Genomic DNA, 14,658 nt, shown 5'->3' on the forward strand with positions numbered 1-14,658 from the left:
AAAGCAGCCGAAGCCAGTGAATCGGCCCTTTCTCCACATTTGCCGCCGCCGTGGTCTGGAGACAGCAGCAAGGAACTGCTGCTGGACTCAAGCCCACGGCACTGGGTTGGAGTCCCGGACCTGGCACATTGCTCGGCCCGACCGTCCAGGATAGATCGACGGGAGACGGGCCACAAACGGCCCATCTGACACCCGGCGACCTTGTCATAGCGCTGGGCGGCGCCATGCCCAGCCCTGCCCGAATAACGAAATGCCGAACAGATCATCACATATTGATTGCTATCAATAAAAGTATTCAACTTCTACAACCGTTATCAATAAAAAAACATTCAACAGCAGCCCATGGTAGTGTGCTGAGTCTGTGCGTCACCACTTGGCAGGCGTTGGGAGTCCCAGGAACCACATAACATTGAAAAGGGCAGGAAGTGCCGCAGCCTCGGCTTGCCCACGTGTCAGGCACGTCAACACGAGCGACATTGATTAAAAACGTTCAAGCCGTTGACCTAACCTGTTATTCGCTGGTGGGAACGCTTATACGGTGCGCATAAGGCTCGTTTGATTTAACACTGGGCTTAGCAATACTCCGGTGATTGATGTGGTATGTTTTCGTGACAATTCACCTCGTACCTTGCATCTGGAAACAGCGAAGTGACAGGAAAGTCAAACAGATGATTTACCCGCACCCGTGGTGTTTCAAATACACCCCACAACACGGTGAGATGACGCCCGAGCCAGCTGAAGGGGCTATTCTCGCCGGCTATTATTCCGGGCGACGCCCTGCGGCCCCACGCTGCCCAGCGCTGGAGCCGTGGTTTCCCACTAACCAACATCACGCTATCACCTCGCCATAATCACAGACTGGCATACGTCTCCAGCACGCAACCCATTACAACACCGCACGAGATGCACGACACCACACGTGCGCAAAACGTCTGCATCGGGTTGAACCCGTCAGTAGCGTTTCCAGCGTCATGCTTGCATACAGACAGCATGCCATATAGCGGACCTTCATATCCGCCAGGTCAGAATCCTCCATGAGGAATTTCAGCCTGGCCGCAGCTTGTTTGGAAAACCGGTTGCATCAGGCTGGGAAAATGCATCGAGCTCGCGGCAAAATAGGCGACGAGGATCCCGATCCGGGGATCCCGTCTCGCTGTGGCGCGAATTGAGATGTTTTTTTTCTGCACTGGGACCTCGCCTCAAGTCGATTCCGTAAAGCGACTTCGAGCGTTTCCGAAGTTCGTCGCCGGCATGTTTACCTCGCGCCTTTGAGATCATCCCCAATGCTACGCGGAGGCCTGGGCGGCAGCGTCGGCATCAACAAGCAAAGGCCCCATCTGTAACTGCCCAGTCTGAATCGTTCTCCATTCAGCGGCCACCGTCACTCATTCGAATTCAGCGCAGGCGGTTGGCCACCCCGCCCCCGGGGAGCGAGGGCACGGGGAGGGGTCTCGTCGGCAACTCCGCCTGCATTTCCCGCGGGACAAGCGGCCACTAAACCAGCGCGGCCAGCAGTGAACGGCGTCGCCGGCGCGGCTGCGACAAACACGGCGCCACTCCCGCGGAGAGGGCAGCTCTCGTGACCGCCTCCGCCTCGGGCGAGCGAGCAGCGCTCTCAGATCGTGCGCCCCTCCAGCCTCCCGTCTCCCAGCCTCCTGTCTCGTGTGCCGGACAGAGCACTGCGTCGCTCGGAGGCTCACGCGTTCCGGCCAAACAGGCGCCATTTCCACGTGGCTCGCAGCGAATTTCCGCCGGCGGCGGCTCAGCCCGCTTCGTCAGCTCGTCAACCAGAAGCCCGTCGCGCCGCCGCGCTCATAATTAATGACAGGCCTGCCATGTCCAATAACGGGGAAAATGAGGGCGATCTCAATATGGCCAAGCCTGGTATACGACGAGCCAGGGCGCGGGGATGTGCGGGTAAAGGCAGCCGAGGCTGTGATTTCACGTACTGCTGCAGTTTGACGCCACGTGCGCGTGGATCCTGGAGCGAAAACACACCCGGCTGCTGATGTTTGGGTACTGCTGAGGCTATCCCGTTCACACAAATGTGGGACATTAAGACCACAGAAAAGGACAAACAAAACAACAACAAAACAGCGCCGAAGATCAGATGCAAGTCCTAAACATGACTGCAGTGGTGGGACGGGCAGGACCCCGATCAACGCTCCACTCCGCTCGACCAGCGGCAACCCCAGTCCCCAATCCACAACACAACGACCCCTATCTCAGCGAGGGTTCACGTCGTTCCCAGAAGACTGCGGAGAAGCGTCACCCGGGCGTGCGCCACCGCGCCAGAGGCGTCGGCGCCGCACGATGAACGCCTCACAGCGGACCCGACCCGAGAGGCACGCAATAGCTGACCCCTGACCTCGCGGCGCCTGGGCGGGCGCGACGGCGTCGGCCGCCGCCGTGCCGCCGCAGCTGTATCTCCACCTACGTTTCCGGTGTTCCGCTTCCGGTCGGCCGCTCGGCAACAGTTCGGAGGATCCTGAGCGGCCGCTTCTGGCGCTCGTGCGCCGCGGCCCTGCCTCTGCATACAGCTCTAGCAGGTCTGACATAGTGCGGGGCCGCTCCGCCGGCGTCCGGAGGTCTCCCGTCTCGCCGGGGCCGTCTAAGTCGCGGCCGAGGTTGTCCAGCTTGCCAAAATTGAAGCTAAGACCACCAAGATCACTCACACCGTGGCGGAGGTCAACGAAGTCACCCATATCATCAAGGTCACCATGTTCGCTGCCCATGTCACTGCTGAGATCATCGTAGAAGTCGCCAGGACGGCCGCTTCCGACGATGAGACGCGGCGTGCGCGCGACTGCGGCGTAAGCGACGACTGGCACCCGGCGGCGTATCTCTGCTGCCCCCTGTCGCTTGGCCGTCTCCTGCGCCCCGCCAAGCCCCGCCGCGCCCCCTCTCCAGTCTCCGCCGCCTCCGCCGCCGCCGCCGCCATCACCACCGTCCCCGCCCTGGTCCAGCCCCGCCGCGCCCTCCTCAGCCAGTGGCCGGCGGCGCGCGAAGGGCCGCTCCAGGCGGCGCAGCCGCTCCTGGAAGCTGCTGCGCCGCTGCACACCACCGCCGGCCGGGGTCAAGGTCACACTCTGTGTGCGCGTCAGGCGGGCCTGGCCGGGCGGGCTGCGCTGCCGTCGCAGGCGCGCCTTGAACGGCTCGGCCAGACGCGAGATGAGCCGCGAGCTGCCCTCCGGCGGTCTGGCGCGCAGACTCAGTCGAGCGTCCGGCGGCCGCGCGCGTCGGCCCAGCCCCGCCTCGGGCGGTTTGACCTGCTGACCCGGCGCACCCTCGGGCGGCCGGCTGCGCAGCCGGTCACCGGCCGGCCACGGTAGGCGCGGCATGGACCGCCGGCGGCGCGGGCTTGGCTCCAGGGCGTCGGTGTCGACCGAGCCGCGCGGCCTAAGCGTGACCGTACGGGCGGGGTGGGGTCGCCACGCCGCAAGGTCGCGACGGCGGGCGCACACAGGTCACTGGGTCACCGGCGAGCGCGTTCCGCCTCGCTGAGCGGTCGACACCCCGAGGCCGGCTATCAATGAGCCCACTCCGAGATCGGAACCGCACCCGGCGCCTTCAGCGCGCGTCGAGAGAGTTCAGCACAGCGTCGGCCCGCGGCCACCGACACTGGTCCGCAGGTCCTCAGCAGCAATCGGTCCCCACTGGTCCGCAGGTCCTCAGCAGCAGTCGGTACACACTGGTCCGCAGGTCCTCAGCAGCAGTCGGTCCACACTGGTCCGCAAGTCCTCAGCAGCAGCCAATCCACACTGGTTCGCAAGTCCTCAGCAGCGGGCGGCTGGTCCGCAGGTCCTCAGCAGCGTGCGGCTGGTCCGCGCCCGGCGGGCGATAAACCACCCGTCAGCGGCGCCCGGGCGTCTGAGCAGTCACCAGCCCAGCGGTCCCAGTTTCGCGGCGGCGGACGGCCGCTGAAATCACGCGAGACGTCCTGCGCGCGCCCGCGCCCGCAGTCAGCCCAGTAGGCCTGGCTGGCTCGCCCCCGCGGCGGTGGCTTTCGCCGCGGCCGGCAGCCCCCGGGCGGGCCGCGGTCGGACGGCGTGCTCGCCTTTCCTAACCACTGAGGAGCGTCGAATGCCTGCGCAGACACGCGGACGACACACAGACCAGACCCGATCACGCGTATCCGGCAAGTCGTCGTCGGCGCCGTCGGGCTGGGTGCCGGACCGGTTGGGTCGCGCCGGGTCAGAACACGGCGCACCGACGACTCGCGCTGCTTCTGTCTGCCCCTCTGTCTCGCGTCTGCTTGTGTCCACCGAGTCTGCCCCGCTCCGCAGACCGACGCCGTCAAACTCGCCACCGGCGTCCGCAGTCGCACACGCACACCCAGCCGGCCGGCCTCGCGTCCGTCTCCGGCCAGAGCGTAGGCCGCCGCCGCGCCGTCTCCCCAGCGCGCGGGCGCGCGGTCCACTGCCGCTCGCGCCGCGCGCTCGGCCGCCGCCCGCACGCCAGCCTTGAGTCCCGTGACGTCACGCGGCAGCTGGACGTCAGCTCACCCGCGCCGGGTCAGGCAGGATGTGGCCTGCAGGGGGGGGGGGGGGGGGGGAGCGGAGCCCCTGCGCGAGGGCAGCGGCTGGGGTCGACCCCAGCGATACGACGACCATTGTTCGCGGCGTCGCTTTGCGACGACCCCTCGTGGTCACGCGTCTGTGTTCGTAATCAGTCACGTCTCGGGCCTCACAGATCGTTCACGGGCGTGACCACTGGCAGCATGTTCCACACACGCTTCCTGGCGCTTCCCTCGGCGCGTGGCTGTGCGGGACGGCGGCACGTTTGTCGGTCGCAGAGCGTGCCGCCATTGCCCGCATCTATCCACTCGCACGGCGACGGCGGTGTGCTGGAGTGCGGTGTGCGGTGTGCGGTGTGTTAGACTGCGGTGTGCTGGAGTGCGGTGTGCAATGTGCAGGATTGGGGGGCAGTGTGCTCAGGTGCGGTGTGCGGTGTGCTTAAGTGCGGTGTGCGGTGTGCGGCTTCCGAAACAGACGCGTGTCGGACGCCACTCCTGGACGCCGCTGCTTCACCGACACCGTGCGGTGGTCCGCAGGCCCCGGCGTCACTCATGTCACTACAGTCAAGCTCGCGTGTGCCGACAGCTTAGCCCTGACGACACTGATTAGCTCGCGGATCCGGAGCGCCCTCGCATGTACGCTGCCGCTCAGCTGGATCAAGGCGTGTCCTGGTTAATCAGGTCACACCAACAGACTACGTCAGCGCAATGTTTGCAGGTGCAGACGGATCTGGATCAACGGATCTGACGGCTCTGTGCCACGTCTGGTAATTGGCAGCGATTACGCGGGGCGTTTGGGTTGTTAGCAGCGTTTCCACATCGTAAACAGCCTCAAATGGCATTACGTCGCGTGCAGGGTAAGCCGCACAAATATCAAATCATGCACTCGGCCCAGGACCGACTCAGAAACAGCTGCCTCGTAAGATGGTTACGAAAGCGCTGAAATAATAATCAAAATTGTTGCTGTTTCATGACGCATTTAACATGTCGGGCCATTTAAGCGACATCTCCCAGACATCTCCCAGACATCTCCCATCTCCTGCGCTGGCTGCCACGCGGGGACGACGAAGCTGATTATAAGGCGGCTATCGGCGATGTCTGAAAGGCGTCGATCGATGTTGATAAACACCGGCGGGTGGCACTGGACGCTCGGCTGTCCGTGGAATCCCAAGTGGCCTCAAGCAGCGTGCGCCCACGAGTTTTCGCGTTTTCGACTTGTCGCCGTCAGACGTTTGGAAGTACGAGGACTCAGTTGAGGCAGCTAATCATGTTCAAGCTCAAGGTTGCCAACATGCTCAACTACGGGCCGAGTTTCAGTTGATTGGGCCCTTGGCTTCGTTCAGATCAGTGTTGTATTTATCCATGACGTCACACCGGTGTGAATGCCAGCTGCCCATAGCTAACCTTAACCTTACACTGTTAACTCCATTTCGCAATGAGCATCCGTAATACTTATAGCAATTTGTGGAACACCGTGTCCCCGGCAAGCGAAATATATGGCCTGTAGACCTTTCAGAGTCACTGGCTGCCCATCTCGGCGCGTCCCGCTCCCCTTCCCCTTCCCCTAGGCCCGCCGGCTGGCTGGAGCCGTGTCTGCGGAACCCACTGCTCGATATTCGATCTGGACGTGGGTCATGACAGATCGCTCCAGGTTGTCCAGCACGCGTCACGTTCCAGCGGCGTTGACGTCCCTCCCCCCCCCCGCCTCCCCCTCCGCGCCGAACTCCAGCGTCGTCGGAACAGCCGTAGTCTCATGCCGTCCCAGCCACGCAAGCACACAACGTTAAATAACTGATCTGTACCGGCATTTATCGGCGCGCGTACACATGACGGGTGAGGGTGGTTCGACCGGCTGCAGGCGGCCCGTTCGCCGCCGCGCGTGATTGGTGGTTTGATTCAGCCGGCGCAGTATCGGAGCGCCGATCAGTGCTTCGCCGGGTTTAATCTGTCGGCGCCGGCGTGGTAAAGCGGCATCCAGGCACGAGCAAGGTCTATTTATTTGGAGACTCCCAGTTTATTGGGCTGTTACGGGCGAAACCACTGTTCTAAGGTTTCCCAATGTTACGTATAAATCTCAAGCGGTGCCGGGCCATGGCAGCGCCTGGGCCCACGACATTTTAACGAAATTACATTTGACCGCGGCTCGGGCGGGTCACTGACCCACAATCTGACCAAAGGTTACCCACCAGCGCTCAGGGGCCTGGACACAGTCAGCCACCTCAGAGCAGACCGTGCCGCGGCGGATCATCGGATGGCCTCAGGCGAGGTGCGCTTCTCAATCGCGCTTCAACCAAACCGGCCACATCAGTGGCCATAAAATGTTCGTCTGACGTGTGGACTCACACAAACGCTCACAGCCATGTCACGGGGCCAGGCCGAAGTGGCCCAATGACTTGCATGACTGTGATTACGCTGAAGCTGTGTTTTGATGAAACGCTGTTCAATAGCCCATCAATCGCCATTCATCAACAGAATGAACCTGCCTGTGTTCCCACCGGTTCTTCAAGTCAGGTAGAGTCTGGTAGGGACGTCGTTCGAAAAGCAGCGCAGCATAGCTTAGCTGAGCAATCTTACTGTCTAACATTGCGATGGCGAACAATCGGTGACGACATCGTTCAGTGACCACGAACTTGTTAACGCCATGAGCGCGACGAAACATGATGAAACACAGACGCAAAACTGCGCACGTGTTTTATGACAACATGAGACGAACAATCCGAAGCATTGCATACATGTACACTGCAGGTGCAAAACGCACACACACACACACACACACACACACACACACACACACACACACACACACACACACACACACACACACACACACACACACACACACACACACACACACACACACACACACACACACACGCACACACACGCACACACACACACACACACACACACACACACACACACACACACACACACACACAACGCGTGAACGCGTTGTGTGTGTGTGCGTTGGCCGGAACGCGTGAGCCTGCGGGCGACACACAGCGCTCTGTCCGGCACACGAGACGGGAGGCTGGGAGACGGAAGGCTGGAGGGGCGCAGAATCTGAGAGCGCTGCTCGCTCGCCCGAGGCGGAGGCGGTCACGAGAGCTGCCCTTTCGCCGCGGGAGTGGCGCCGTGTTTGTCGTAGCCGCGCCGGCGACGCTGCTCGCTGCTGGCTGCGCTGGTTTAGTTAGTGACCGCTTGTCTCGCGGGAAATGCAGGCGGTGCTGCCGGCGAGACCCCTCCCCCTGCCCCAACTCCCCTGGGGCGGGGCGGCCAACCGCCGCCCTTCACCAGCGCAATTCATCTATGTATGAATGTATGTATATATTCATGTACGTATAAAGACACACATGTATTTATATATATATATATATATATATATATATATATATAAACATGCTCATATATTCCAATTTATGATAGGAGTATATATATCCGTCTATAATACGAAAATACAGCACATTGAGTTGGCATTGCTACGAACCAGCTGGCATGCACGCTCCATACTGTACAGCCACAAAAGTTGCATTTTGTTAGGCATCCCGACCGAACCACAAGCTTCCCTAAGCTGGCTAAGTCCGCTGAGGTGCTTCTCCTCTACCCATTCGTCGCTATCAGCCAGGGCGGCCCCACATAGACCACGGCGTTCGGTGGGTCCCACCGGTGTGGCCCCCACACGCGACCAGGCGGCAGCCGTGCCCCGGGGCTCGCTCGCTCGCCGCTCTGCGAAGCGCCGAGGACGCCTGGGATCGACGCTGGCGAGCACGCCCGGAGACGAGCTGTAGCCGGAGCGAGCGGAGCGGACCGGCCTGGTCCACGACAACACAGTACCTGAGCAGCCCCCAGTTCGTGCGCGGCGCCAAGCTGCCTAAGCCGTGCGGCAACTCCGCCACGCCAGCCCTGCGAAAGTTCTGCCGCTGCCGGCACCGCCACGCCTCGAACTTTGGCGGTAAACCAAAGCCGCGGCGCGATCCCGGCCGAGCAGCGCACCGCCGCCGGCCACTCCGCGAGGCCGCGCGGCCGCGAAAGGGGGAGGGACGGGGGGGGGGGGGGGCAGCGGGTGGGATTCCAAGGCCCGTGACCCCGTCCAGCCGGCCCGAGCGTCCCACGGTCGGGCGCGGCCCGGGCCACCGTTCCCAGAGAGGCCTGCACTGCGGTCGGCCTGCACCGGACCTGGACGGCCCCTGCGGGCACGCCAGGAAGGCGCCCCTCAGGGCAGCACCGCCGCGAGCCCTGCCAACACAGAACTCCGGGCAGTCCAGCTTCGCATGCATCGGAAGACAAACTGCAGTCGGGCTCCTGGGGCATGCTCCACGGGCAATCGAGATGGCCTCAATGCGCACCCGATGACCTGAGCTGGGTCCCAAACCTGGGATGAGCTGAATCATGCTATCATCTAATCATACGCCATATCGCCGCCAATGACCACTGCTTCACTTCCCATCGCGCCAGTGCTAAGAATAATTAAACGTGGGCTTTTTGGATGCTCCACCCGAAGTGTGCACAAGTCATGGCCCACTTGAGAACCTCACACACTATCACGTAGACAGCTGTCTACGAAGTAATCAGACATTATTACGTAGGCAGCTGTCGCACGTTCCGTTCAGTAGCCCATTTCTCATCGTTCTGCGCCTGCCCCGCGAGCGTACTGAAACAGATCACAGGACCGGGGCGGGCCGGTTCTCCTCGGGATCCCCCCCCCCCCCGAGCCCCCGGGCTGCAGCGATAGCCACGCGCCCTCCGCGGCGTCCGGTCTCGTGAGTGTGACTCGAGACAGTTGCAGGGGTGGCATGACGCGTCCCCGCAGGAAGACGGCGGCATCGACATCCTCGCTGAGACAGGGGCGGCGCCCGGCGCGCCACTCATGCCGGAGTCGCACTTCGCACGCCACCGCGTCACGTGAACGGCGCGACGGACGTCACGCGCAGGCTGAGGAGGCCAGCGCACGCCTCCCACGCCGCCCTCGCTCTGTCCGCCTCTGGACGCCGGGCTCGGTTATCGGAAGGCGGCGGTTTCGCTTTGTCTCCAGCGGCGGAACGGGTTATCGGAAGGCGGTCTCGTTCAGTGTTGAGTGGCGCGGGCTGCCGCCGCGGGTATATGGGTAGCTGGAACCCGAGAAAGACCCCGGCGGCGGCACTGTGCGATCTCGGAGAAACGGTGGTACTCCGTGTGACCAATGTGTGATCTCGGGGAGACGGTGGTACTCCATATGACCAATGTGTGATCTCGGAAAGACGGTGGTACTCCGTATGACCAGTGCGTGATCTCGGGAAAGCGGCAGTGCTTCGTGTGACCAATATGTGATCTCGGGGAAGCGGCAGTGCCTCGTGTGACCAATGTGTGATCCCGGGGAAGCGGTGGTGCTCCATGCGACTACTGTGTGATCTCGGGGAAGCGGTCAAGCAGCAGTTACCGCGCGTCTGTAGAACAGTTGGGTAACACGGCCTCAGAGCAGGGTAGGAGGGCAATAAGCCGCCAATATCAGTGCATCCCCAACTGTTTTAGTAGCCAGACGGTCAGATAATGAGCTGTAGAGTCTCTTCGAAACTTAATGATGCAAGCAGCCGCAAAATTGTTTGGCGTCACAGTTGGAACATACCAAAGGTGGGGCTTTTAATGTTCTAGCTGGGGCTAAGTTTTCGGTTCCTGCTTTCATCCTTCATTTCTGACATCCAGCACCGAATTTACCATACGACAAACATGCACAGCAAAGCCTGTTTTTCAGTTTGTTCCACGGAAATCCAGTGGACACCGCAGATATATGTCGCGGCGTAGTGCGTTAGCTGGAAATTGGTTTGCTTATATACGATTAAGTACAACTCTTTGAAATCCGCACAAAAGGTAACGCAACGCCGAAAAAGCAATTTAAGTTCCACATTCACAGCAGAACGAACAACAGACGACCGGCAACACAAATACCACCACCAAATAACCGCGCACAGGGGCAAGGAGACGCTTGACAAGCACACGTTACCAATCACTAACACCACGACACACATCTGGCAGCGAGCCGTCCGAAAAGAACCTCATACAGTCCGCAGATCCCAGCCTCCAGAATCGACAGGTGACCTGCGGCTTGATCCCACCGCTCCTCGTCGGCGCCGGGTGAGCGTCACGCCATAGCCAGAGGACGCCTCGCGCTGGGCGCCCAGTCCGATATTGGGCTACCATATACGTCGGATGGAGATGCTCCGCCGCAGGCACCGGGCCTGGCTAAAGCGACGCACTCGTCGCGTGTCGTAACGACTTGATTCATAATGAGGTCACTAATATCCCAGAAAAGACGCCGCTTAGCATTGTTGAACGATTAGCCAGATTATGCTACACCAATTACCACATTACCAAACAAACGAAGCCCCATTGGGTAACATCATCGTCCAAAAGCTTAATGACCACCAAACTGCTTCTTCACGCCCATCAGTGCCGCCCGCGGTATAATGGGCACACACAGACCAGAAGACGTGAGAAGATCGAGTGGCTGCACTCCTCCACACGCACCACGTGGGGCAGCCCAAACAGAATGATGACCGGCTGTCGTGACGCATCCACATAGCACAAGTTTGTCACATCTCAACCTGATCATATTACCACCACGCGCTGCGCCAAGTTGACCGATCGTTACATTCGTCGACATCCGGACGCGATCTTTTCCCGCAGATTCCAGCTGCGCCCAGCCCGGCGCCGCATGACGAGTTAGCTGCCCGCCTCCAAGGGCTCATTTGGCGGCGCCTAAGTGGAAAGTTTCCACAACAGCAGCAGCCTAGGCGGTTCGCAACACCATCACGTGCCTGATCACAGAAAAAAACTCTCGTGGTGAGGATTTGTGCGCCAACGCAAGAGCCCCCACGAACAAGGGACAATATGGAGCGCCAGTTTGGAAGCGCATTCATCCGAAGCTTTCATGCTCATTTTCCATTTTCTGCCTAATGCGACATTACTGCCGTTCGGCTGGCTCTTACATAATGATACGTTTCTTTGCATATTCAAGGGTAATTTCGGAAAAACACTCCATTCTGCGCAAAGATCTCGACAGGACTTTTCACCGCATTAAATTGGCGGGAAATGCTTTTCGCGGCCTCATTAGAATTCACAGAAAGGCCTCCAAGGTTCCCACCACATTGCAGTACAATTAATCGACAACACGGCCTCTGTTGACCAATATGAAAGTAACTGTGACTCTTTTACTTCATTGCATCAATCACACATCCATTACTTCAGCGCGTCAAACACAGACGTATCATTTCATTGCATAAATAGCACAGCTAGCCGACCCCGCTTTGCAAACTGCTCTCACCGTCACAACACTGAGGGCCCCCGCCCGTGCAGGCGGCTGGCGGCCCCTCTCGCCGGCCCGATCTCTTACACCCTCTGTCGGCCGCCGGCCCGATCTCTCGCCCCTCTCCGTCGGCCGTCGGCCCGAGCAGACCATCACACCGCCCGCCGGGTCGCGGGTGGCGTGCCCGTGCCGCGCGCGACCCAAGCCGAGCCCCCGGCGGGCCGGCCTGCTCCCCCCACCGGCTTCACGCGGCCGGCTCATCGCATATGTATAACCAATTTCAGATCGGCGCGGAGGGCCGCTGTATTTGGATTCGGCGGCGAGGTGACGGCGGCCGGGGCCCAACGGCCGACCGCGCCCGGCCGTCGGCCGTCCGCGGTGACACGCCAACCACACCCGACACCCGGTCGCTAGCCATCCTGCAGTGACACGTTGACCACACCCGGCCGTCGGCCATGCCGCGCTGACACGCCGCCGTCGCGGCCGGCTGGCAAGCTCGCGCTCCGCGCTCGCCCCAGCCGCGCTCCACGCTCGCCGCGCTGGGGAACGTAACGCTTGGCAAAGGCCGCTCCTTCCGATAAGTCCGGGCAAGTCTGAGAACACACAAATTCTGCCGAGCAAAAATGCACGGCAAAGTCGTCTAGGTTAAAAAATAGCCGTGTTAACGCTACGACAGCCACATCTTACAACGAAACTTTCCCTGCTCCACAGGCGCCTAGCCCACAACGAGATACGCGGCAACAGCTGCCGACACCCGACACTAGCCGCCCCGACAGCAGCTGGCCGCCGCGTGCTCCTAACCACCGGATGAACGGCACGCGCCTGGGACTGTGATCACATGGCGAACCCGTGCAGACAACCGCTGGCGGTGGCAAGTGGCGTGTATCGCACGTGACGCTGGGTCTGGCCTGTTGAGCGTTTTGGCTGCACACAAACGACTTAATTTAAATAAAAAGAACCGCAAGTTGTTAAAAATACATCTCTCCGTGAAAAACGAACACTAAAAAGCGCAGCAACCGGTTTGAGTACGGTGGTATCACTGGATTTATAGAGCATGCGTCCCAGCTGCGTGATCGCAGATGCACTAACAGAGCTGTCAATCTATAGCGTCCTATTGACGGGTGCGGCAGGAAGCGTTTCTCGTGACTTTCAGCACCGGTACCGCGTGTCTGCACTGGATTGCGGTCAGTCCTTCACTGGTGTCAGTCCCGTTGAAGGGCACAGAGCGGGACTTCAGGTCACGCCGACGTGACCACCCTGCGCCGTTTCCGGTGCGCCGGAAGCCTCCACAGCTGCCGCCGCCGCCGCAGTTCCCCTCCCCCTTCCCTAGCACGAGCCGTCTCCGTCACCTGACTCCATCACTCACACCGCCCAGACAGGAAGTCACCGGAGCTGCCCTCTCCCCCCCCCCCCCCTCCTGCCGTCCAGACAGCGGAGGGGCCGAACCGTAACGGTGTCGCCGCCGGCGCAACCGGCGCGACGGCCGGTCACGTGGCCAGGTGGCGCCACCGGTCGCCCGGCCCGGGGCGCCGGGGCGACACCGGCGCCCCTGCGCACGCCACTGCAGCGTCGGCATAGCCAGTGGCGCGTCCAGCGCCCGCCGGGAGTGCGGCTTGTCTGGCGATGCGTCGAACGCAATGCCGTTCACCGCCACGCGCTCAAATCCAGGCGAGCCCGCTCCCAACCGTCGTCAATCCCGAGTCCGGCCCTCACCAGTTCCCGAGGACCGCCGGCCCCAGCGATGTCCCTGACAACACCTCTGGCCATCAAATGTCACCGCGGCCGTCCAAATGCAGCGCGCACCTGTTCCGTTCCCACGAGCCGGGTCTGGAGGGTGCCACGCCGGCAGCGGCGCGACCAGCACCAGGCGCACCACTGGGCGGAACGTCAGGCGCCGCACGCTCGCGCCGTCGCCAATTCCTGTTTGGAATGCCGACGGGTCGGCGCGCTGGCTGCTGGCTTGACGATGTGCCAGTGAGATTAGCGGCGACATTGGCGCGGCCGGCGCCATTGCGGTAGCGTCGCTCCTATGCTGGATTTTGCACTGACAGCGCAGAAAGAACGGATGTTTTCTTCGTTTGGGCGACGGCAGCTACCAAAGAGAGAATGGTTTGAAAACGCGGACGTAATTGGCGCTTCCGTTTGTGGAGGAAACACCGGCACGGTCCATTGCCCCTGGTGGCTCGAGTACTGGACGAAACGAAGGCAATATTCAAACCCCAGGCTGCTATGCTATTGGCTAATGTTGACGCGTAAGACATCACAACGAGTATTGCACCAACGGTTCCACAAATAACGATCATCATGCAGTTTTGGTTTGCAGCCTAATGGCGAGAAAGCCGATGGCAATGAATTCCATACATACTCAATTTAATGGTGTTTGCAAAAACAAATCATCGTGTTTATCGCAAACTAAAACAAATCATCGTGTTTGTCGCAAACTATCATTCCAGAGTGCAGTGATGACCATGCTTTGACCCCGAGGCCATTTATTTCAGATCACACAGCTTACTTAAGCGGTCCGCTATTGGCAATAACATGTCGGCACCTTCGCCAACCTGCGGCCATCTTCAGCCTCCGAAATACGTTCCATTAAAGGCCGCCGTATCAGCTGCTAATTTCCGGAACCGGCCAGCTTCATGGAAAATGATGAGATCTGACATTACATTTGGCCATACTAGGCACGATAAACACCGTACGTGTGAACAGCTGTCACTGTTAATCGCCGAATGCCAATGAGTGCTTTCGGCGGAAACCATGTAGCACTAATGCACGTGGTTTTTCATGTAGGCGGTTTAACGTTCTCACCGGTGAACCATTTACATCTCCACCAAAACAACAACGAAGGAGCGAAAGATACCCA

General features: G+C 60.5%; 1 protein-coding gene across 1 annotated transcript in view; it reads right to left on the reverse strand.

Annotated features, from left to right (window-relative positions):
• LOC119113632 (ankyrin repeat and fibronectin type-III domain-containing protein 1-like) overlaps nt 1-2,862 on the reverse strand; it is a 38,670-nt gene extending 35,808 nt beyond the window's left edge. The window contains exon 1 of the mRNA XM_037237919.1: nt 2,438-2,862. Coding sequence (XP_037093814.1) covers nt 2,438-2,735 — 298 coding nt within the window. The 5' untranslated portion in view covers nt 2,736-2,862. The remainder of the gene's footprint in view (nt 1-2,437) is intronic.
• Nucleotides 2,863-14,658: the final 11,796 nt, after the last annotated feature.

Source organism: Pollicipes pollicipes, unplaced genomic scaffold (genome assembly GCF_011947565.3).
Source record: "Pollicipes pollicipes isolate AB1234 unplaced genomic scaffold, Ppol_2.1 Scaffold_7262;HRSCAF=8765_pilon_pilon_pilon, whole genome shotgun sequence".
Lineage (NCBI taxonomy): Eukaryota > Metazoa > Arthropoda > Thecostraca > Pollicipedomorpha > Pollicipedidae > Pollicipes > Pollicipes pollicipes.